General features: G+C 42.2%; 9 protein-coding genes across 9 annotated transcripts; 2 read left to right on the top strand and 7 right to left on the bottom strand.

Moving 5' to 3' along the window:
* Window positions 1-192: 192 nt before the first annotated feature.
* On the top strand, window positions 193-1,996 carry SS1G_11583 (predicted protein; the record flags this gene model as incomplete). The annotated part of the gene is made up of 7 exons (XM_001587540.1): window positions 193-629; window positions 740-956; window positions 1,185-1,387; window positions 1,441-1,488; window positions 1,583-1,616; window positions 1,715-1,733; window positions 1,956-1,996. The coding sequence occupies 7 exons, from the start codon at window positions 193-195 to the stop codon at window positions 1,994-1,996; spliced, it is 999 nt and encodes a 332-aa protein (XP_001587590.1).
* Window positions 1,997-2,807: 811 nt separating this feature from the next.
* On the top strand, window positions 2,808-3,137 carry SS1G_11582 (hypothetical protein; the record flags this gene model as incomplete). Its single annotated transcript, XM_001587539.1, has 1 exon — window positions 2,808-3,137. One exon carries the CDS (start codon window positions 2,808-2,810, stop codon window positions 3,135-3,137), a length of 330 nt encoding a protein of 109 aa, XP_001587589.1.
* A 1,040-nt stretch (window positions 3,138-4,177) lies between these two features.
* On the bottom strand, window positions 4,178-6,391 carry SS1G_11581 (predicted protein; the record flags this gene model as incomplete). The annotated part of the gene is made up of 6 exons (XM_001587538.1): window positions 4,178-4,740; window positions 4,903-5,045; window positions 5,338-5,482; window positions 5,536-5,577; window positions 6,005-6,215; window positions 6,308-6,391. 6 exons carry the CDS (start codon window positions 6,389-6,391, stop codon window positions 4,178-4,180), a joined length of 1,188 nt encoding a protein of 395 aa, XP_001587588.1.
* Window positions 6,392-6,771: 380 nt separating this feature from the next.
* On the bottom strand, window positions 6,772-7,083 carry SS1G_11580 (predicted protein; the record flags this gene model as incomplete). The annotated part of the gene is made up of 1 exon (XM_001587537.1): window positions 6,772-7,083. The coding sequence occupies one exon, from the start codon at window positions 7,081-7,083 to the stop codon at window positions 6,772-6,774; it is 312 nt and encodes a 103-aa protein (XP_001587587.1).
* Window positions 7,084-8,312: 1,229 nt separating this feature from the next.
* On the bottom strand, window positions 8,313-9,697 carry SS1G_11579 (hypothetical protein; the record flags this gene model as incomplete). Its single annotated transcript, XM_001587536.1, has 2 exons — window positions 8,313-9,553; window positions 9,613-9,697. The coding sequence occupies 2 exons, from the start codon at window positions 9,695-9,697 to the stop codon at window positions 8,313-8,315; spliced, it is 1,326 nt and encodes a 441-aa protein (XP_001587586.1).
* Window positions 9,698-11,354: 1,657 nt separating this feature from the next.
* SS1G_11578 (hypothetical protein) lies at window positions 11,355-12,704 on the bottom strand (the record flags this gene model as incomplete). Its single annotated transcript, XM_001587535.1, has 2 exons — window positions 11,355-12,512; window positions 12,576-12,704. The coding sequence occupies 2 exons, from the start codon at window positions 12,702-12,704 to the stop codon at window positions 11,355-11,357; spliced, it is 1,287 nt and encodes a 428-aa protein (XP_001587585.1).
* A 788-nt stretch (window positions 12,705-13,492) lies between these two features.
* On the bottom strand, window positions 13,493-15,477 carry SS1G_11577 (hypothetical protein; the record flags this gene model as incomplete). Its single annotated transcript, XM_001587534.1, has 2 exons — window positions 13,493-14,790; window positions 14,841-15,477. The coding sequence occupies 2 exons, from the start codon at window positions 15,475-15,477 to the stop codon at window positions 13,493-13,495; spliced, it is 1,935 nt and encodes a 644-aa protein (XP_001587584.1).
* Window positions 15,478-15,858: 381 nt separating this feature from the next.
* On the bottom strand, window positions 15,859-17,514 carry SS1G_11576 (hypothetical protein; the record flags this gene model as incomplete). The annotated part of the gene is made up of 1 exon (XM_001587533.1): window positions 15,859-17,514. One exon carries the CDS (start codon window positions 17,512-17,514, stop codon window positions 15,859-15,861), a length of 1,656 nt encoding a protein of 551 aa, XP_001587583.1.
* Window positions 17,515-20,966: 3,452 nt separating this feature from the next.
* SS1G_11575 (hypothetical protein) lies at window positions 20,967-22,655 on the bottom strand (the record flags this gene model as incomplete). The annotated part of the gene is made up of 4 exons (XM_001587532.1): window positions 20,967-21,545; window positions 21,602-21,846; window positions 21,901-22,118; window positions 22,183-22,655. The coding sequence occupies 4 exons, from the start codon at window positions 22,653-22,655 to the stop codon at window positions 20,967-20,969; spliced, it is 1,515 nt and encodes a 504-aa protein (XP_001587582.1).
* Window positions 22,656-22,813: the final 158 nt, after the last annotated feature.

Below are 22,813 nucleotides of genomic sequence, written 5' to 3'. Positions count from 1 at the left end.
ATCAATAGGTTTTCCCTACTCTGCTGGAAAAGCATATGTGAAGTGGTTATCTGCAACTTGTTCTTCAGTCCTTTTCCATTTTTTTATTCTGATAGACTTTTATCTATCTCTTGTCACGTATGCATTGCCTTCACCATGTCTCCTTTTCATCGACTAGTTCTCGTTCGGAATGATTTAATATGAGGTTCAATCATGGCAGGCTTCGGTTGGTCCGCTGGGGATTTAGTGGCCGCAATTTCAGTGGTTACGAAAGTATGCAAAGCACTCAAAGATGCCGGCGGAGCAAAAGAAGATTATCGCGAGAGCGTTTCGTTTCTAGAAAGCTTGAGTGTTACTTTAGGATTGCTACACAAGTACTATGAAGCCAACCTTAATCAGAATGATCTTTCCGACCTCAAATCCCAAATCCTACTGATACAGGACCCGGTCGATGCATTCACGAAGAATGTGAAGCTCAAATATGGGCCTGAACTGGGCACACAACCAGGAATTGGCTACCGGGCGGTGGTGAAAGGGGTCCCCAAAAAGATCAAATGGGCATTATGGATGCACAAGGAATCTGAGAGACTCAACAGCAGGATTTCAACTCCCTTGGCTGCTATCCAAATGCGTCTAAGCATTCAAATCACGTATGCGTAAATTTCCGATTTAACCTTCTTATTACTTTAGTCACATCAATCCTTTTCGGAAAAGACCGGCCACTGCTTCTTTGGAATACATGAATATTAACTAGAATCAGTTCCATAGTATCCACTATTCCTGGAGATGTTTCCAACAAGATCGAGGGTGTCATGAGAACCGCAATTCCAGCACTGATTGAGCAGTCGCTAGCTCCACTCAAGGAATTCGCAGAAAAGAATCGAATAGACCAGCTCACCTCCAACAACATCATACAACAAAAATTGGACATATTACCTAAGATTTTGGCTAGCAGGCTCGAGCCAGGGATGGATACAGTTCGTAGATGTGGTGATCAACGGGGTCGAGAATTAGACGAGCATCATGAATCGTTGTCGAACAAAAGCATCCGGATGGAGGATCGTCGGCAGCAAGAGATTTCGATACACTCTCCGGAATCGTTTCCCGCGGCGGATGCGATCATTCGCGAGTTTCGAATCTTGTCAGAGGCAACCCTTCTCAATAACAGTCTTTTGGATAACAAACTTGAGAAAATACAAAAGCAGCTCTATCACCGGGAAGAGAATTTGACTCGAGGTGGAATGAATGCGCTTGCAAGCAGAAAGCGGACCATTGTTAGTGACAATGCACTGCTGAGTATAGTTGAAGCAGCAGCTAGTGGATTAATTGAATCACACTCTACGAGCTATATAGCAGAGGATGCTGGAAACAATTCATGGAGAGAAGCTGGCGACCATTTTCAAGAATTGTAAATATGTAAAATCCTTTTCTCCATTTCTGGCTCACTGACAAGGAACATAGCATTCGTCTACTTCTTCAAGGATTCTATAAACTCTTTATTCGATTGTGGTATGTTCTCTACATACATCCTACTTCGGTAGAATGCCTGGTCCTGGTTGCTCTTTTTGCATTGCTGCCCGGGGAACTAGCTAACATTAACCAGGCCACTTTTTGCATCTTTTCTTATCCAGCTGAAGGTAATGCAGCGATGTATTGTACATTTACCTAGCCTACTATCTGAAGAAGATATCACTTTTATCGATGTTCTTGGAAATTCTAAAAGACTACCTTATAGCACATATGGCCATTGGGAGGTGCGTATAATCTCTCATGTACGATCCGTCCTAATACATATACATGCAGATCTTCAATAAGTTCCTCCGAGTACACTATAAGAACATGCCCGGAGAAAGTCAAATCCTGGCACGTCGGTATACGATCACAAGCCAAGATGGGCACATGCTTAACGAGAGTACATGGCTGAAATATGCTCAACCTAAAGCACTCATATCTATGACGGTTGTCCTAACCTTCAGTGCTCTCGAGAGCCGATGCCCAAAGTGTGCCTGGCCGGTAAAGGAAAATCATACATTGGGAACAGGGAAACTAATCACTTGGTGAGTCCCAAAAAAGCTTGTTCTAAATTCTCCCCTAACAACTACTAAAGTCCGAATCGAGAGTGCTTGTTGGAATTTCGTACTATAAACCAAGAAAAGCTTTTGTCTACCATACACACGCAAGAAATGCGTCTTTCCGAGTCTGCATCTTCAAACTCTCTTGTCAAACAGAAAACCAGAGTCTCTGGCCTTTCGGTGCCATTCGTGCCTATACCCTCTTTTCCTATTTGGCTTGAGGTCGCCAGGTCTTTAAAAAAAGTAGAATATGCAAACATGAGGGCAAAGGCAGATGCAATCTCACCATCTAGTCCCGATACTCCCGATCCTCCCAATATACATTTCACTTCCGACGGGCCAGAGCCATACAGACATCTTCTGCACGCGGAAAAGATTGATTTTCCGAATACGCAGACGTCGGAAATACACACTTTCACCCAGCTTGTGTCGTCACGAAAGAGAGAGCTCGCCGATCTCGAACAATACTTCAAGCGCGTGCATTGCGTTTCGGAACCCCTTCCACCATGTACTATATGTTCATTTTCAGAATACAAATACCCAGATGACGTGGAGCGACACATGCTCTTACAGCATTCGCGCATCTATTCTTGCATATTCGACTTCGGAGGGTGCAAAGAATCATTTACGGATAGAGCTCAATGGATTTGTCATATTGAATCCCGGCATTTGAATTGGCTATGTCACCGTGAAGAATGTCCTAATGAAAAGATAGACGACATGAATCACTACCATGGTACCTTTCTTTTCTTCACGATGAGGCAAAAAGCAGCGAAGCTTGCAATACGTAAGCAGAGGGCAAGTGAGCTTCTTAGGGTGTCTCTAAGGACACCAAAGAAGGCCCCGGTGCATCTCGGGTGCCCTCTGAAAGGATGTGAGAAGCTGTTCGGAGAGGATGAGTGTTGGAATAAGAGGTTGGACCATATTGGGAATCATGCAAGAGAAAATGCCACACTTGTCGCGGGGTATCTTTGTGGAAAATTGTCCATTGATCATTCTGATGATGGCGCTTTCATTGATTGGGCTTTGACTGAGCGTATTGTACGCCGGGTTGGCAAAGGATTTAGGTTAGTTGCTCCTGGGTAAAGTTCAATCAATTGTTTGTGAGCTAGGTGTTAATGAGGAATTGTCATGAAACTGAGAGCGAAATGTCAACTTGGGCAACATATGGATTTTCAGCTTGGAATGCTATACCTTGCGAAATGGCTGCAAACTCTTTCGTTCCTAATTACTCATTGAGGTCATGCTTTGTACCCCATTAGTAGATGTAGAATTACCACATGTCAGTTGAAGGTATGTTATTGAATTGGCTTTGGATGAAATTTCTTACCTTTCCATTACACAAAACGTTGTCATCCCAGCCTGTTCAACGCCTGCATTTCCCTATGTCCTAATAGCTTTTCAAGGCGTCCCAGTACGAACATCCGGCCATAATCACATGACTAATAGGGACATCACACCCTCCAAAATCAGACGATCCAACTGCCACCCCCCCCCTCCCCCCCTATACCTCCCCCTAAAAACTGTACTTTTTATGCACGGCTCTCATCCCTCCCTTCATTCAAAATCGCCGGGCTTCCTCGACCGCAAGCGTAGATACTATGGCCACGGCTCCAGAATAAACCAAAACAACAGCAAGCAGTCCATCAGATTTCCACCGATTTAGCAGGTCCGACATACGAAGTCCTAGGATAAAACCCTTTTCATACTTTCTTCATACATCGACTAAGCCTTCAAGAATCAACTCACGCAGAACATCTGCAATTCCTCGTCCTGGAAAGCCGCAACTGCCGTTCACAGTATCCTTAACATCCTTACAGGATCGACAGACAAATCTATCCAATGTACCTGTTAAAAATTTCGTAGAGATACCTTATATATTATATTACCTATTCCCTTAAGAGCTAGCATACTCACAATTATTGAATAATTAGATCTCCTACACCAATTGCAGAGACCATATCCCTAGCTTGACTTCCATCCTAGTACCCGCGTAAAGTTTGCTTGCCACCGACCACCAATCACCAATTTATGTGAATACTTAGCTCAATCCAGCTCAATGACCTCTAGACTTTTCCCACCTAACCTTCTTCGTCAACCTACCATTATGTTCCATGTCATCTGCCTCAGACTTTACATGCTCGCTGATCCAACGTACGTAGAGGACTAATACCATGAAATTTACCTTCGTCATTCATGCTAAATGAATTATTACCACCACCACGACCACCAATACCACTTCTCTCTCTAGAACTCAGGCTCAAAGTCGGACTCCTAGCTCTTTTGATCCCTGCTCTATATTCCAAGGGCGCAGGTGAGACCTGTTCTTTGAGTCTCGCCACCTCAACCAAATCATCTATCTTAACATGTAGTTTATATTTTTCAATAAGCGCTTTATTTCGTTGAGTGACTGCCTTATCTGCTCGATCATTTGCTTCTCGAAGTTTTTCTTCTACCTCGTCAACTTTATATTGAAGCCTTCCGATGTCATGCTGCAGTTCATTGATGAAAGCTTGTACTTTTGGTGCTTCAATGTCTAGGCTGTTTTGGGTTTGAAGCTCATCGAGACGTCGCTCAAAGGTTTCTTTTTCGGACCGAACAGTGGCAAGTTTTGTCTCAACATCTTTCTTTTGAGACTGGATAGTGATAATTTCTGCGGTAAGTTCTTGTTCCCTAGTCGAGGCCAACTCTAATTAGGTGTTCAGTGAGATGTTTTTAGTTCCAAGTTCGCCCATTTTGGCCGAATCGTCAGCCATTTGTAACTTCAATTTCGCATTCTGCTGACCTATTCTCTGTGTTCCAATTCGCGAACCTTGCGAGTCTTCTGGATGAGTTCGAGCTCAGATTGTACCCTCTGAAGGTCCTGAGGTACTCTGAGCTCTTCTTTCCCACCTCTCGAACCCTGTTCGGCCTCCAAAAGGCTGGCTAGAGGTACGTGTGCATTCGAATCTATTCGCAAAGCCTGGGAATGGTACTATGGGAGAAACTTGGCACCTGATGAAGTCATTGTTAGGGTACCTTCACCGCGGTTGAGAGTGTCTCCAGGGTTAGGGCATTTGTTTTTGGCTTGTCGTTTGGAATCCAAAAAGATCCATCATCATCGTGATTTAAATACTCGTCCAGATCAGGATAGCTTTTTTCATGCTTGACTTCTGGAATGAACGCAGGTGGTTTCGTCGAACGCAGCTTCAGAACTAATTTTGACTGTTGCACTTCCAGCTTTTGAGCTGGAAGAGGGCCGAAAAATGCGACTCATGAGTGTGCTCGAGAGATCATGGGAAAATACGATTGTGTTAGGACGAGATCACTGAACATGACTTCATTGTCCACAGTTGTGCAATCCACAATCTTTTGTAAACATTGACAGACTTCCCATGCTGCCATTTCATCTTTTGAGTCTTTCTCAAAATCATTATCAATATGTTGAATCTCTGTGCAATATCATTAATATTAGATTTGAAGCTTCGGGTAAAACAAAACATACCTCCGGTTATCAAATCCGAGCGTTTGTGACTGCAGGTACTTTCTAGGTGTAGTGTGACGCAAAATTTTAGTTCCACATTATGAAGCCTAAATAATTTCCCGGGCTTCGTTGTCTGCCCAAGAAACACAGATTTCCCCTTTCTTGGGGCCTGGACGAGCTCGAATCGCACGTAGCATATTCTTGAGACATTCACCGACCTGTAATTGCAATGAACTGAGGCGCTGGTCATCTAGAGATCTTTTACCAGCCTCTCCCCTGTCTAGCTCTTGTATTACCTGGGTAAATATGTCGACGATAATATGATCACAAGAAAATATCTCGACGGGGATATCATCACCGGAATGTCGCATGTGTGAAAGAATGCAGTCTTTACTATTTTCTGCATAGCTCTTCTCAAAATCCATCCACTTTTCGTGAAGGAGTAGCTGGGAGTGGTCGATGTCTAGGTACAAATCAAGCCCAAAGTTACCGGCCTTCTTGAACACTAATTTGAAAGACTTAGTTCGAGTATGCAAAGCTAAAGCAGCACTGAGCGTTCTCATTATACTCGAGCAATAAGGACTGGGTAGAGGGGAGGCAATCTCAGCGTTGGACATTATGTCTTTCTTGTATTCCAGTGACGTTGAAGCAAGGTTGTACTTTCTCAATGGTTTCCATATTCTGTCTGGTAGTGGAACGGGCTTTTTCTTTAGCTATGATGTGATAATTACAGCATCCTATTATCCTTTTAATCAGTGTATTCGAGAACTTCCAAAGTTTTCGCATCTCGTACCTTGTCAGCATTTTGTGATCCGTGGTAAAATGTCTTCTTTTGTGGATCCTGTTCTAGGAGTCTCTTCAAGATGACTTCAGCCATGATTTTAGTCATTAGACCAAATATATTACTAACACTCTACCATCTTTTCTCTGTATCCAAAGGCATGGCAATATAAATATCAAGAGACTTGGAGCTGTCCTGTGTAATTGATTATTCCCAAATTTTTGCTAAGTGATATCCCAATTGCTCGGCGTCATCCATACCCTTTCTATCCCGCCCAATTTGGCCTTGAGCAAAGTCATATCCATATCTAAAATGTTTTGAGTTGGAAATCTTCTCCAATATAAGTCCCTTGAGATAAACTTTACTCTTGAAATCTTGCTGTAATATCAGAGCGCCAAATCGTGTGTAGATGGTTTCCTTAGGGCGGTCGAAATGAAGGCAGACTTTGAGCCACGCCATCACCTCGGCTTCGGAGATCAACTTCGATTTCTTGCTATATAATTTCCCCATTCTCGGGGAGACATCTTTCCATGGATTCGCAATCTAAACTGAGATGCTTCTAGGCCTTGCGAGCTTAGCTCTTTCTGAGGTGACTTTCTCTTGACTCTGCTCAAAAAGCACCACAGGGTTTTCTTTTCCTTCTTGCCCCAGCAAAAGATCCAGTGAAACCCTGATGCAGTAAACTTAGCTTGATAACCATGTCTTATAATCATCAATGCAGCAAGCTTGAAGCCTTTGCCATGAGTTCCGAGCATATCATCGTTCATATTTTTGCTTGTACAGCCCATGTCTAGAACTTTTCAAGGTAGATCACTACCATAATTACAAAGCTCCAACATTCCCTTATTTCTGTGAAATACCAAAAATCCAAGTATTTTCATCTTCTCTGGATTATAAACGGTGATTCAAAACTCATGGGTCAGGTTTTTGCGCACATAAACCAGCTCGAGAAAATTCGGAAGCTTTGATCATTGCATCCATCCTGTCATCATGACAATAATTAGTGCTCGTGATGAAATTAGGGCAGAATGAAGAGAGAAATATAAATGACAAACCAGTTTTGACAGAACGCCCGAAATGCATCCGCCTTTATCCAATGACTCACATATTTTAAAGATATACCTAAGCGTTGTTGACATGGTTTAAGTGTGGTATGGTAATCATTCTCATCTAGGGGACTGAGATCTTCCTCACCTGAATCCTCATAATCAGCCATATCCAAAGCAAAATTCTCGTAGTCTTGTTGATGGTACCTAAGATGCGGGCAAATATCTGTAGAATATCGATAAAATAATCTGTCCACAGGTCTGCCTTGGCTTATGCAATGTGACAAATTGCAAATATATATTTAAGAATAAGTGGTAGGAGAGAGAAAACAAAATACAATTGTTGAGAGTGAGGTGGACAAATTGAAGAGGGCTGTGTGTAGTAGGAATCGATAAGGACCAAGAAGATTGTAAGTCGACTACTTACTATTCGAAGTTACCAATAGGAAAGAGGGGGAGGAAGAAAGAATCTGTCTGCAGATGCACAAATTGCAAATGAAGCAATTCAATTCACTGAAAGCAATAATGGAAGTGAGAAGAAGTGTTTTCACTGTAAATAATCTCGGGTAGGATTACTTGGAGAGCGCGAGAACCACCAAACAGAGTCATCAACGGAATACATCGCCGGACATCTTGGCCGTGGAAACGTATCAAGAACTTCTTCGATGAAAAGCAAAAGCAAGTACTACTTTCTCATTATTGAAATTCATAAGAAAATTGATAAAAGAAGTGAAAAGAAACTGAGATTTTCAAGACGAGAGCTTTTTTCACTGGCTGACAAACCATACTTCCATTCTTTCCTAGTTCACCCCATCATGAGTGAAAGTTGCAGATGCAGCCATGATAAGATAAACACTTACCGATAACTAAACTTTAACATCGAGAGGTAATGATAGTCATAATGATAGGTTTGATCATAATTATATCTATTTTCAAACACAGCACATACAAAGTTTTTCTACTCTACAACTCTACAAAACCAACCAAGCTACGGCTCCCATGACCGAGAAACTTATCGCAGACTGTTCTAATACCATTCCAGTTGCTGCATTATTACTTGCTGAAGCGATAGCACTAGCACTCGTACTCGTAGAGCTTCCAGAGCTACTCGTAGTTGAATTTGAAGAATTCTGAGTAGCTGGTGCTGCCGCCTGACTGTGAAGCAGTCCCTGCACATAACTGAGAGCATCAATTTGCTCCCCGACCCCAGTAGAAACATTTTTGCCATTACCACTCCAATCGAAAGCGCATCCATTATCACCGCAAGTTCTAGCAGCTGCTTGGGCTGTGCCGATAAGTTGTGTATTGATGATGCTATTGGTGTATGGAGCGACTTGAATGGTATCGACGAGCCATTTCCCAAGTATACCTTTGTAGGCGCGTTGATCAATGTTGCAGGCGTTTTTGCTTTCGCAGGCAGTTTCGGTGGCGATTCCGGATGGGAAGAAAACGGAGATGGTTCTGTTTAAGAGACCGTCGAGGGACTTTTTCCATTGACTATCTCCATTGGTATGATTGTACATGTATGCAGCGCCAGCGATGAATGTACCTGCAGTCTCGGAGAATTGAGGTTTGTCAATCATCGAACAATTTTTAGTAACATCGGCACCGTCGAAAACATTGAAATTCTCGTCAATGAGGCCCGTCCCTTTAGTCCAATTCCATACTTTGGTTGCCCAGTCGGAATAAGTGGTATTGCCGGTGTAGGCAGCGAGTCGAGCCGAGAGTTGGAAAAAGTTTCCATTTGATATGCTATTCTTGTAGGTGTAACCGGCGTTGAAAGTAAATATTTGCCAGCGGAGGCCTCCATTACAGGTCTTTTCATCCCACCGAGCGACTTGTTCGTTAAATACATTTTCGGCAAGATTCAACCACGTAACATTCTGAACTTCTCCCAGTCGTGCCTCTGCCGCCGACATGGCTGCAAGAGCCCAAGTTGATTGATCATCATTAGCCAAAAATTTTGTCTGGTTTTCTGGCATAAAGCTGCTGCCAATTCCCTGTTGATAGACCAAACCTTGGGTCACAATTCTATTGTATTGGGAATCTCCCGTTAGTCGCCAATATTGAATCAAAGTGTCAAACATGGCTCCGCTTTCCCACCAGTAATATGGGGCATTCAAAACACCGATGGGATTCCCAGCAGTTTGAGACTGGTTGTACAGACCGACTAAGTCTCTTGCGATTGTGCTAGCTGCTGATTTGATCGAATCTGTATATCAGAATGGTATCAGCTTTGTTCAATGTAGATGCCTTTCGCTCATAACTCACCAACGCTAGTGACATTTAGATTAATGCACTGGATAGGAACTACGGAAACTGCCGCAAAGGCAACGAGTAACTTGCTTGAAACCATTTCTGATATGACGAAAGAAAAAAGCACAAATGTAAAGATATTTTATCGATATGATGCATCTACTACAGCAGCGACAGAGGAAGATATAAGAGGGATTTGGCCTCAAAGTAACAGGGGTAGCATGTTTGACGCACTTCGTACAATTCCATAGCAAAAGGTGAGATTTGGCAGCGCTAGAACACTTGATGAAATTAATTAATACGAGATCATAGCCCAATAAGCTTAAGCTTAAGGAGGATCCGCAGTTAGTCATCCTAAGCGAGTGCGAGTCTGCTAGTGGAATAAATGGGCCTAGCATAGCACAGTATGTAGGTACGCTTATTCAGCTTGAATTGCCGAGTAAGTTGTCTCTGTCCTAGCTCGAGCTCATTCTCGTATATGCTGTACTATGTCATCGGCAGAGAAATAAAGAAAGCTCTCCGAATGAAATTGAGCTGCTCATGATAGGATACATCTGAAGCATGGTAGCATGATATGAACTTGATATCGTGCTAATAATCAATGCTCACGTGATAACTGCATCATTTTTTTCCAAAGTAAGACGAACTCTGGAAAGGGAATAGGAGTCACTAGACTCCTCCTGAAATATGGCCGTATTAGCAAAGAAGATACTAAAAGCAATGACGGCGAAGATAAGACAGCTGCTTCCCCTACAAGGCTCTGTCAAGCTAGAAGCATATGATCTGATAATACCGCTCATTCTACACACTCAGAGACCAGGAAAGGCAACAGGCACTTGCAGGACTGTCAGTGCGTCGAAAGTCTAAGCCTTGCGAAGGATCATGTTGCGGAGATTTGAATGATTCTACCTCCTGATCATGAGCCTTGGGACTTTTCGTGCAGAAATAAGGGCAAGTGAAATATGAGGTCAAAAAAAATCAACGACGTTAGTGAACCAATGAATCCAGCTGACTAATTTTTTTGCCTAATAGCATTATCTATCCTGTCCTTATATCCGTACACATATAATAATAATAATAATTAGACCTCTTCTCTATAACTTCAACTCTTGCATTGAATCTTGATATAGGATTACCACAGAATCTTCTTCGCTCTTGGCAGTACCTACTCACTGTGGTTGATATTTGGAATGTCTATATATATATATATGTGTATGTATAGATAATCGATGATAAGGAAATATAAATCTAGCTTTTTTATTGAAGATATGCTTTTCAGTATGGAAGTTTTATACATTATCTATACATAATTCGATTGGATTGGGTTTGTGGCATTACAGATTCAATACTAGACTTTCCGCCGGGGTAGTAGGGGGTTATTATGCAAGATTCGGATATTATAGATAAATGAATCTCGTTTAGAATTCCAATTCTGAACTGATCATCTTACTATTATTCCGTATTACTCAAAAATTGTATCTCGAATACTCATATTGATGTAAATCAAACACTAAATTGATATAAATACTGATACTGATGACTTCATCGATAAACACCTAATCATCGGCTAGAATACTCAGATACTTCAGCTAATCCTATAAGAGCTTACAGAAAGTACATATGAATCCTAAATTCCATCTCTAGAATACAATACAATACAGTACGATACCATACAATATCCTGCCAAAAATAAAGGTAACATTCATCAAATCAATCCACTACTCAAAACCCAACTTCCAACACACCAAATCCTCCATCTAAAACGGCGACCTCTCAAATCCCTTTTCTACCTCCACATAAGCATCATACCCATACAACCACTTCTGCGCACCGCCAAAATCCTGCCATCGACTCGGAAACCCACCATTAACCGTCGGGCCCGCCAATAAAATCTCATCCCTCTTAACCTGTTCCTCTCCCTCCACCATATGAAAACTTTCTCTCTGTCCCCACGTTTCCCTCGCTATACCTTCTCCCCTCCCCTTTCTCAATTCCTCATATATCCTCGCCGCATTCCTCAATTGTTCATCTTTCATCTCTACATTAACTTTTCCCAATAGATATCCCATGACGGCTCCATCTTCCAGACTCGAATTAGCGCCTTGTGCGAGATAGGGAAGCATGGGATGACATGCATCGCCAGCCATCCAAAAGGTTCCTTTTTCGCTAGTCCAGCGTTCGAGAGGTTCGAGATGCATTAATCGCCATTTGGCTACTTCTTTGACTTGTTCTAAGAATGCTCTGAGGATGGGATCCCAGCCTTCGAATAATCCTTTCATTTCTTCCAAGTCGCCTGTTGAGCGTGAAAGTCCGGGTGGGAGATTATCGGGACAGAGTAGGACGATGTTGAATAGATCGCCTCCGCGCATGGTATACGATACCACGTGTGTATCCGGACCCGCCCAGAAGTTGACAGAGTGGGAATCGATGAATGCAGTGAGTTTTTCTGCATCCGGACCACTCAATGTGGATTTATCAATGACAATTCTGTATGCGAGGTCTCCGGTTGGATTTGGCGGACATGAATGGCCCAGAAATTGTGATCTAGTAGCCGAATAAATCCCATCTGTGCAAAGTATAATGTCTCCTTCTACTATTTTCCCTCCATCTAATGTTATAACTGTCTTTTCGAAATCAACACTCGTGACTCTCGATGATAGACGAATAACGACGCCTAACTCATTGCATTTAGCGCAAAGTGCACGCTGTAGATCTACTCGATGCATTCCCCAAAAAGGAGCTCCATATCTTTCATTAATTTTCTCTTGAAAATCCGAAGAATGTGCTAAGCGTTTTGTCCCATCAAATCGCCACACGGAGAGAGTTTTAGGAAATGTAGCTTTTGGTGCGAGATCATCGTATATTCCCCATTTTTTGAAGAGCCGTGATGCATTAGGTGTTATTTGTAGTCCTGCCTACAATATCTGTTAGCACAGTTCCACAGAGTAATATCCCAATATTTGGAATTTGTCACTTACCCCGACTTCCGCCAATTCCGAGACAGTTTCTAGAATCGTCACTTCATGTGATGGGTTTGCAAGTTTTGTAGAAAGTGCCGCTGCTAGACCGGCCAATCCTGCTCCAACTACTAAGACACGGAGAGGCATCTTGGTCTCTGTAGAATTCATTCCACTTGACAATGAGAAACTTTATAGTTTCGTATTCTTCGAGATAAATATTTATGCTTATGTTTGTGTGACGTTGGCCCTGCAATTGTTCAATTCTTGAGTGACGAGTTCTGAGAAAGATTTTACTTTATAGTACACAAATAGTCAGAAGCAAGAAAAGGAGTGAGACTGAGATAGAGAAAACAGAAACCAGAAGAGAATATTATATACATATACAAAAATGGTAATAAAAACAAGGGCTAGTACAATTACGACGGCATGGAAGAGCATGTGGTTATGTGGTTTGTGGTTATGTGGAGGGGAAAGTGGACGGCGCTCGAGCGGGATGAAGAGCCTAGATTGTGGGGATGCGGGGATTTTGCATCATACTCCGTACAGTCCCACTTGCTTGGCTAGGTTCTGACACCCGTCTCGGAACCTACACACGGCAAAATTAATACGGAGAAGGGAACTTGTAAGATTCGGCCTTCGCTCAGATGTATGAGATCCGAGAGCAAAGTGGCTGTTATTGGTTATTTTCCATTGACTATGCCGTAGAACTTACTTCAACTCCCACAAGACATGGCCAATATGGTCGATGCGTTATTTTCATTGGTATATACCTAGATCATCATGAAAAGATGATTGTCCCTTTTACACCAATTTTTGATAAAACCGCCAACGCCGGAGCTATGCTATGCAAAATATACCTATTCACTTCATCATCCCTCAGTACTTCAGGGGTCGCTTGTTCTCCTTCCGCTTCCCTTATCCTCTCCTCCGCTCCACTAAAAAATCTTTTCCCAATCAGGAGTAACGATAAACTTCCCCATAACTTTTCCCAATCCAGTGGCAACACCTTCTGGTGCCTCACCTTTAGGATCCTCAGCAAGAACAATTTGACTCAAGAAAGCAGCGGGAACGCCACGGCCTACTGCCATACTTGTGCCACCCCAGTCCAGTTCCACTTTGCCACTCTTCCTTACGACCAATTTCCCAATATATCCTTGTTCGCTAACTAATGCCTCATTTTCTTGCGCGACGTTTGGTTCGGTCTTGATGATGACTTCTTCAGATTCCTTCTTAATTCCTTTGTCTTTATCATCGGTAAGATCAATTTGCTCAGAGGATTGAGTCACAACAACATCTTCCGAATTCTCAACTTGAGGATTAAATAACCGAGGAAGAACAGGAGGAAATTGGAATAGATAGATTCGACCATCTGCATGATTAGCTTCTGGTTGAGATTCATCTTGTTCTTGTTCGCCGCCCATTCCAACATCTCCATCCACATCGACAGCCTTGCCTTTTCCTTTGTCCTTGGGTGATTCATCCACATTTCCTCTCAGTAGACGAAGTTCCTCAGCAAGTATGTCCACATCCTCAAGGTAACGTTCATATTCGAATTTATCCTCTTCGGTTTGTATGACTGGAACTTTGTCCTTCTTTCTGCTAGGTCGTAGTACTTTAGATTGTTGTGGAGATTCAAGCTCCTTTTTGAGACGCTTCTTCTCTTCAGGGGAAGATGGTGCTTTGAACTCGGGGAATTTTGACATGGTTGGAGATTCGAGACCAGGTTCGTCTTTTGCCCTTGGCTCCTCGGCGGTTGTCGCTCTATCCATAGTCATCTCAATATCTTCCCCAGATTTATCATCCTCTGCTTCGTCCGCTTGCTTCTTTGCTGCCTCTGCAAGATCTGGATCACTAACCATCATGTTGGAACGTTCCTTGTGTTCTTCGCGCTTGATTCGAATGGGTGCGAGGGACCGCGATTTGTAACCACCTTTGCCTCCTCTGCCAGATCCAACCATATCATCATCATCATCCTCTACTAAACTGATCATTTCAATGTTGACTTTCTTGACTTGTCCATCGCCTTCATCGGGATATTCGGGATCGAAGGTAGAGGAGTTTTCTGCAGAGAGCACATTTACCCCTCCATTTCCCGATCCAGAGCCTCCTCCACCACCACCACCACCCCCTCCCCCCCCTCCTCCTCCTCCTCCTCCAAATCCACCTCCACCACCCCCTCCTCCTCCCCCTCTTGTACTTCCAATGGCAAAGCCATCCATACCACCCTTTCTGTCTGTAGAATAGACATTAGCAAAATTAACAACTATTCAGTAACTGACTTACCCATTGCAGCCGGCGCAACACTGAAAATACCAGTAGCACTCGACATTGGAGCTCCTCTTCCCGCCCCACGATTTTGACCCATTGCATCACCTCTACCTCTTCCAGTGTGTCCTCGCCCTCGTTGAAATCTACGTGCTTCTTTTTCTGCTTGTGCTTGATTTGCCGCCTTTCGATCCCTTTCCTCTTGCTCTAATCTCTCTCTGTCTGCTTGATCTCTTCTAATATTCTTAGGCTTGAATCTAGCCCTTCCGGTTGATTCTCCTCGTGCCCTCATAGTTGCCCCACCACGTCCCCTTATGGTCGCACTCCCGGCTCTCGATGGAAGTCCCGCAGGGGTATTCGCAGGGTCTTGTGCAGGTGTTTCGGCAGGTATCGTAGCGAGTGAGGTATTTGGATCGAATGCGTCATCGCTGGGTTCGACTTTTGGAGTAATGGTGCCCGTAGACTGTGTCATTGGCGCCATCGGTGCAACTGGCGCAATTGGCGCGAGTGACTGACTAGATTGGGAAGATTCTTCGGGAACGGCTCTAAGTTCTGGTGTTTCAATTGCGTCGATAGCGACTCCTCTTCCCCTTCCTCGTCCTCTGCCTCGAGGTCTACCCCGCGAGGTAGCTCCTCTCTCTGCTTTTGGTGGCATCCTTTATCGCTTTGATGATCTGAGTGAAAAATGTTGAAAAGAATGGTGTCACCGCATTGAATGTGATAGATGTATGAGGAAATATATTTGAAATTAATAAAGTAGATTTGAAGAGAAATGAGACCAAATTTTATGATTTGCGACAAATATTTTGAAAGAGCTTCAAAAGTTCAAATGTTGGTGGGGCCTGATATTTTTTTAGTGCAATGACATGACGCACGGACTATCCCTGCATAATTTAAGCTTAGTCAGGAACCCATCGATATTTCATTTAACGTGTTTCATCACCCCGTGCACCATATCACCTCGTGCACCACTTTCACCTCAATTCCTATTTATAATCATATATAATTCAACAATTACTTGATCAATTGATTTAAACTAAGCACTATCTAATAATTTAGGATCTATATTATCATTAGAACATGTTCTTGCATTATGACCTGTTATTCCACATTTACTACAGCATCGATTAGTCGATGCCTCTCTATTAGAATTCCGCCCATTTTGTTGCCTATCGCGTTTAATCTGAACATCCACCTCTTTTTGTGATATAATATCATTAGCCTCTTGAATAGTGAGAGCTCCTCCTAAACGTAATTGAGTCTTTTTAGCACGTCGACGTTTACTTAATCCCGTATTTGCCAATCGAAGATCGTGATTCTCAAAAGCTAAAATCGTGACAGTACTAGCTAGGTATTCTACACCCTTAATTAAAGGATCTGTAGCCTTAAATATAGGTGTAGGAGAGCTAGAATGATGCCGAGCAATAATAGATCGTACTAAAAATGCTTGTGAAAGAGCTTCGGTGGCATTGTGAGGTGTTTGTGAGACCCAATCGGGCATATGACTCGGAGGAAGCGAAGGAGGAGTAGGTGTACGGATTCGAATATCCATTCTAGAGAGTACAGCATCGGGATTAAAAGGGACTAATCCTGCTCCTCTAAAGCCTGCTTTCATATTCTCCATTGTAATTGCTTGTTCGTATACAGCATTGAATGCTATAAAGAATTCGACTTTGGAGATATGATTGATATGCATCCGTATATACCCCTCAATTTGCTTGCTATATGCGCGTTTTAGCACACTAAAACAACTAACATCAAGAGGTTGGGTGAGATGACTCGAATGAGGTGGTAATCCGACGGCTTTAATCTTATGTTCTATACAATAGTTCTGAAAAGGGCCTGATTCATGGCTTTCATGTCCATCTAAGACTAGCATTCGATATGCACCCTTCGTTCGGAGTTTCGTATGCTTATCAAAATGCTTTAGCCATTCTAAACCCGTCTCATTATTCGTCCATCCATTTATAGTAGTTTTAACCACCCATTCGGGAGGCATATCCGTCTCGCTGTACCAATTGGCTAGGTGCATTTGTCCTTGAACAAGGAGATATGGAGGTATGTTCTCCCCCGTCGCATTACCACATACAATCGCTGTCGACCATTCTCTATTGCCTGGCTGTATTCCTTTACTTTTGCCACATCTATCTGCACTAGTAATAACCATACTAGAGGATATCACTCCCATCATAAAGCCTGTTTCATCAAAATTCCATATATCGCACTCCTGTATTCCATATTTTGCCTTTATATTTTTGAATAGTTGAAACCACTTATTAATAAGCTTAGGATCCTCGCAGAGAGCTCTTTGGAAGTCGTAGGCACGATTAAAACGCGTTTTTAGAATATTGTGTCGATTCACAAATCGATATGCCCATTGTTTACCAACACGCTTTCCACCCCTCGATTCAAGAATGTGATTCGCCATACTTTCAACACTTATGAATTTAGGACTAAATCCTCGCTCATCCATATCGATTATATGCTGAATAATAACCTCCTCTTCAATTTTAGTAATTTTATGCTGTTTTTGACGATATTCGGAGGCAGGAGTGATCCCTTTCATTCTACGTATGAGTGTCGTATGAGTAATATTGTAAATCTTGGCAGCTTTCCGGAGGCTTAAATTTTTATCTTTAGCCATTGCCTCCATCGCCATAACGATATCGCGTTCATTTAATGTCGATACCATAATTATTTATTGATAAATCGCGTATTGAAGTGATTGATGTGAATTGAGGTGAAAGTGGTGCACGGGGTGATGAAACACGTTATTAGATTCTCCTTTCTCTGCATTTCATCATCCTCACAGACTTTTCTTCACCACCTCAACCATCTCAATATATCATCACCAATATCACTTGAGTTGCTCCTCAATATCTCACTGAACATATATTAATGTTCTTAAAAGCGTGATACTTATAAAGATTCACTAGGATTACATTTGGAGACTGGTTTATATATGGCAGCAACCGCGTTGTAAGATCTTAGAAAACAGGTATCGTGCTTTAAAGGTGCGCGTCGACATAAGGGGCAAGTTTCATGTCTTCAATGGTCTACACTATACGCCCATGGAGAGAACGGAACATTACTCAAATGAATTCATGATCGAGAAGTCAATGGAAAATGGAATGACGTTTTCAAACTACCCATTCGTACCTTGAATGGGATCGAGTGGATTATTCCCCTCGCATGGTCACTGAATGCATCAAACCGATGAGTATTTCCTAGATTCAAGTGGTTCAATGCAAGCCTAGCCAAGCCATCAATTCTGTATTACTAAGAGCTTCAGCTTCTCAAACCAGATGGATTCTTAGTTTTCAGCTAGAACCTTTATGATCGCCGGCTTCCCTAACTGATACTAGACAAGTGATTCCGTGTGGACGATTGTGATCGCCCACTTCAAATGAAAATATCATGTCAAGAAAATTTGTTTCGAAAATGTCATTCCTTGATGTTCAAATCGAATGTCATTCTTCAATCCTCGCGTACGAAATTCTAACCGAGCCCCTTCTTTTTCACATCTCTGAATTTTATCTCGATTATATATTAGCTCTTTCCCTCTAATTCATAAGTCTTCTCTTCAATAAACGTGTTCTTGGGATACATTGCATTCATTTCCTTCAAGTATGAGAGCGTCTACTATCATTCAAGCCCCAATAGCTTCGGCTTTCCACGCACCACTTTCCATGGCGGTAGTAGTTACGACTTTTGTTTTATCCAATACCCTTCCAGGTTGAGGATGCACTGCGGTAACTCCAGAGTATCAACTATAATATTATGAGATGTTTACTCTAGATGCATGTGTGTGTCGGGTTCTTAGGGTGTGGCCGGGGATCGAAGTCAATATTTGGTGAGGCTTTTGAGTAGGGAGGCGAGATGAAACTTACTATTGTGATGGGATATTGAAATTTCTGAGACATCGTTTTCGAGATATAGATAGTTTGGTGCCTTTTGTCATCTTATAAATCCATGCGAGATTCGCCACATAATTACTTTAGGAGTACTATCAGACCCAAAGTAATAAAGGTGATGAATTGTAAGTACCCCTGACATCTGAGTAAACAGGTTGAATATTTACGGAGAATGGAAAACTGAGATTGCCCAATCATTGGAAATATTTCGAGCAGTGAAAAGTTTGGAATTTATCCACTGTATAGATCCCTATCTCAATATCACGTCATCTGACATCTCAACTCAGCGACTCGAAAGTATTCAGCTCTTCAAAGATTGTCAATGCCAAAGAAAAGATTTGTCAGTCGAATTTCCCCGGGCCGCTGAGATGTAAGATTAATATATCATTCTTTTTTTCTACACTTAAGTATCCAAACGATATAGAGCCCTCAAACAACAACTAATTAGTACAAACTCAATTTCATTAAATCCTCTCTCTTTATAATCATTCCAAAATTCGAATCTATACATTGAATCAAAAGACCAAATCCTATCCTATCTTATTCAAGATCCAAATGTCAAGAATCACGGTTTAGATTATGGTAGTATTATGAGTGTCGGTGATTTAGCTGCCGATTACAGGGGGAATGTGATCTAACCGCGGTTTACGGGGGGTTTCTTATCAGCTTCGATAAGGAACCTAGGAATCCTAGGACAAGTGTCCTAGGATAAAGTGTCCTAGGATAAATGTCCTAGGACAAACGTTTAGGCAACCACAATGGTACATGACAAGTATTCTGGGAGTTCAGAGTGATCTAGGATAGGATGCGTCCTAGGATAAAATATCTTAGGATGATAATTGTCCCAGGACAATTATCCTAGGAGTTAGAATATCCTAGGAGACGAATCGTCCCAGGATTAGTGTCCTGAGGCAACTAGAAATCACGTGATATGCTAGCTCTGCTAGCCAGCTAGCATTCGGGAAACGTTTAGTATATAGTCAGAATAGTTTCATAGTATAGGAGCCTCGTGCTCAACTTAGTTATCAATTAGTTTACCTACATTCTACTTGATCTAGTAACGAATTCACTTCCAAGTGAATACCAGTGATAAAGCCTTAACCCAATAACTACCAACCCGACGAAACCTTAGGCAGCCGCTGCCTCCAGTACAGTGTGACGCCTCACACCTCCGGGTCACGTGGCATGCCCCGTTTGTATTTAATCATAGGAAAACTCTCTACTCTTGTTTTCCTTCTTCTTTTCTCCTTAGCTTAGTATTTTCTAATACAAGATACTTTACCCAGTATTCTTGAGTGTGACACTAAAACTATAAAACACACATCTCTGTGTTACGAAGTAACAGCTGATCTGTCCATACGAGCTTGGACCATTTGGAAAAGCAAGCAGATTCACATACAAAACTGTATGGCAATTGACTTATATGGTCTCCTCACCCTAAGCAAGTACAGACATCGAATCTGATCGAAAACACGTGATCAAGGATTCCCACCGAGCTGAGGAATTCCACCATGGTGGGAATTATTCCCACTTTGATGGGACGATAGAGGGCAGTGGGATGCATAGTACGAAGGTCTATATAACTGGAAAGAGTTTCCTTATTGTAGAGCTTCGTGATCAAGATCAATCATTTAGTATACTCTACTATTAGTTACGAATTGCATATTATTATTGTCATTACTTAAGTCCCTGCTTGACGCCTAGTTATAAACCACCTCGAGAGTCTAGAGCACTTCCACGTGATCTAGACGGCAAACCTCGTAACATTTATGAATCTAGAAAATTTAAAGAATTCATCAATTTTCAAGTAAAATGTAACAAATCCAAATCCGGGATAATAATGTAATATTTAAGAATAATTATATTGAATATAAATAAATAATAATTAATAGATATCAACGAAAGTATGTTACGAGTTTTGCCGTCTAGATCACGTGGAAGTGCTCTAGGCTCTCGAGGTGGTTTATAACTAGGCGTCAAGCAGGGACTCAAGTAATGACAATAATAATATACAATTCGTAACTAATAGTAGAGTATACTAAATGATTGATCTTGATCACGAAGCTCTACAATAAGGGAAATCCTTCTCAGTTATATAGACCTTCGTGTTCTAGCTGATCAGTAGGATCAGTATGGCTCAGTACTGAGCTTGCTGATCCTCACTGAGTCAGTCACATGATATTGGTAACACGTGAGCGTCTTCTTGTTACCCGGCGTAACAAAATACTAGCTAGATATCTTCCATGTCGGCCTGAGATGCGCTATTATTGGAATCCAATAGATCTTGCAATTGATCTTTTACATGTTGAATAAATTCATACTCATAACGGTAGTCCACTACATGTCTTGGAAAGATATTCCAAAGTTCCAAATATTCATTATGTTCATAATCGACAATGAACTTCGGCCGATCACAAATATCTAGATAGCCTACGATCCAGGGGACATCCGGAGCTGAGGTCAGTTCTATACTGTCTGCCTCACTCCCCCCTGGACTGTCTCGATTGAAGAACGCAAAGCTGACATAGGATGCATTTTCGACAGCAAAAGTAAGGATTCCGTTGCTTCTTGCATTTTTGCCTCTTATAACAATCGTGACATGAAACTGTATGAGCAAGCTGATAGTGCGTGGAATTTGCCCCTTTGACAGTGACGGTAGGAGAATGTCGTAAGAAAGATTGTCGTGAGGGTAATTGGGCAAAAATTTATACCAGCTGACTTCTTTCGAGTCACGACATAAGAGATGATTCAGGAAACGAGAGCATCTCCTGCATATATTCGATTTTGTAGAACGGCTTTTGAAAAGCGCCTATTATGGAATTAGTCATCAAATCGAAGCGAATGCTTGTGTAGGAGGTGACATACGGAGGCGAAGAACTCCGCATCGAAATCAATATCGATAGGAGAGCCGTTGTCCACCCGCTTAATAAACGAACTGAGGGTTTCAGTCGTGAAACCGAGCGGTATTTGGCGCTTTTTTCTAGAGTCCACTGTTTGCAGAGGAGTAGCTGTCGAATCTTCCATGTCGATATCCCCTCCTGTATGATGCATCATACCTTCATCCACCATTGTAGGTGCAGGGGTATCGCAGGCGATATAGCCAGGAGTTTCTGCACCAATCAGTATTCAATAGTAATTAAATTAGGACTTCGAGATTTTCATACCAATATCAAACCCAAGGATTGACTCCTCAGTCATTTTCTTTCTCTGTGCGAAGCGTTCAATCTTCTGAGGCTCGACATCGCGGCCACTAATCTTGAACTCGCTTTTCTTTCCTTCATGCTTTCTCTTTAGATCTTTTCGTAAGATAATCCTCATGTCACTTTCCTTGATGTTTTTGTCCAGTTTCCATTGCTCAATTCGTCGCTTGTATTGCCGTGGCCTGTAATTGGCAATTGATTAGAAGTTGTGATGTAAGATACTGTTGCCAATTCAGGAACACTCACGTTGCACGGAATCCATGTTCATTCTCCATTATTTCCATTACTTCCTTTAGAGTTTTGTCTTCTGCGGTATAAAGTCGAGTGAAAGTTGCTCTTTGACGCTCCCAATCTTCCGCAGAGTGCTCAGTGAGGGCAGGCCTACGGGCGGGCTTCGGTAGTGATGGCATAGAGTCGACTATAGGCGGCATCTGGTGAGCAACATTGGATGGAGCTGCGATAGGAGATGTATGGTTTGCTGTTGAATGATTCATAGTTTGATCAATCCCGGGGAGCAGTAATGAAGATTGAGACACGGGAGGTAGTGGTGTTCGGAGATTGTCAGGTGCCGATATTGTTCGTCTAACATCGCGACTGAAATTATCTACTAGATTGAGCTCCCCTCTGTATGTTGGTATAAATTCTTGCTGAGATGTAAGATTATCATCGAAGAAGCTGGGAAAACCGAAAAGAGGATCTTGAAATTCGTCGGCATTCATCTTGATGATTCCTCCCGAGTTCAAATAAACCAAGATACTCCGAGTAAGAAAATAAAGACTCCACGCAAAAGCTTAAGAATGATTGCAGTAATGAAAATAAAAGAAGACATTTTCAAAACGTCGAAGAAGACAAAGGCTTTATACATTCCGACTCAAAG

Source organism: Sclerotinia sclerotiorum, genomic scaffold, assembly GCF_000146945.2.
Source record: "Sclerotinia sclerotiorum 1980 UF-70 scaffold_18 genomic scaffold, whole genome shotgun sequence".
Lineage (NCBI taxonomy): Eukaryota > Fungi > Ascomycota > Leotiomycetes > Helotiales > Sclerotiniaceae > Sclerotinia > Sclerotinia sclerotiorum.
The sequence above is the reverse complement of the archived record's forward strand: the minus strand, read 5'-3'. Positions and strand labels throughout refer to the sequence as shown.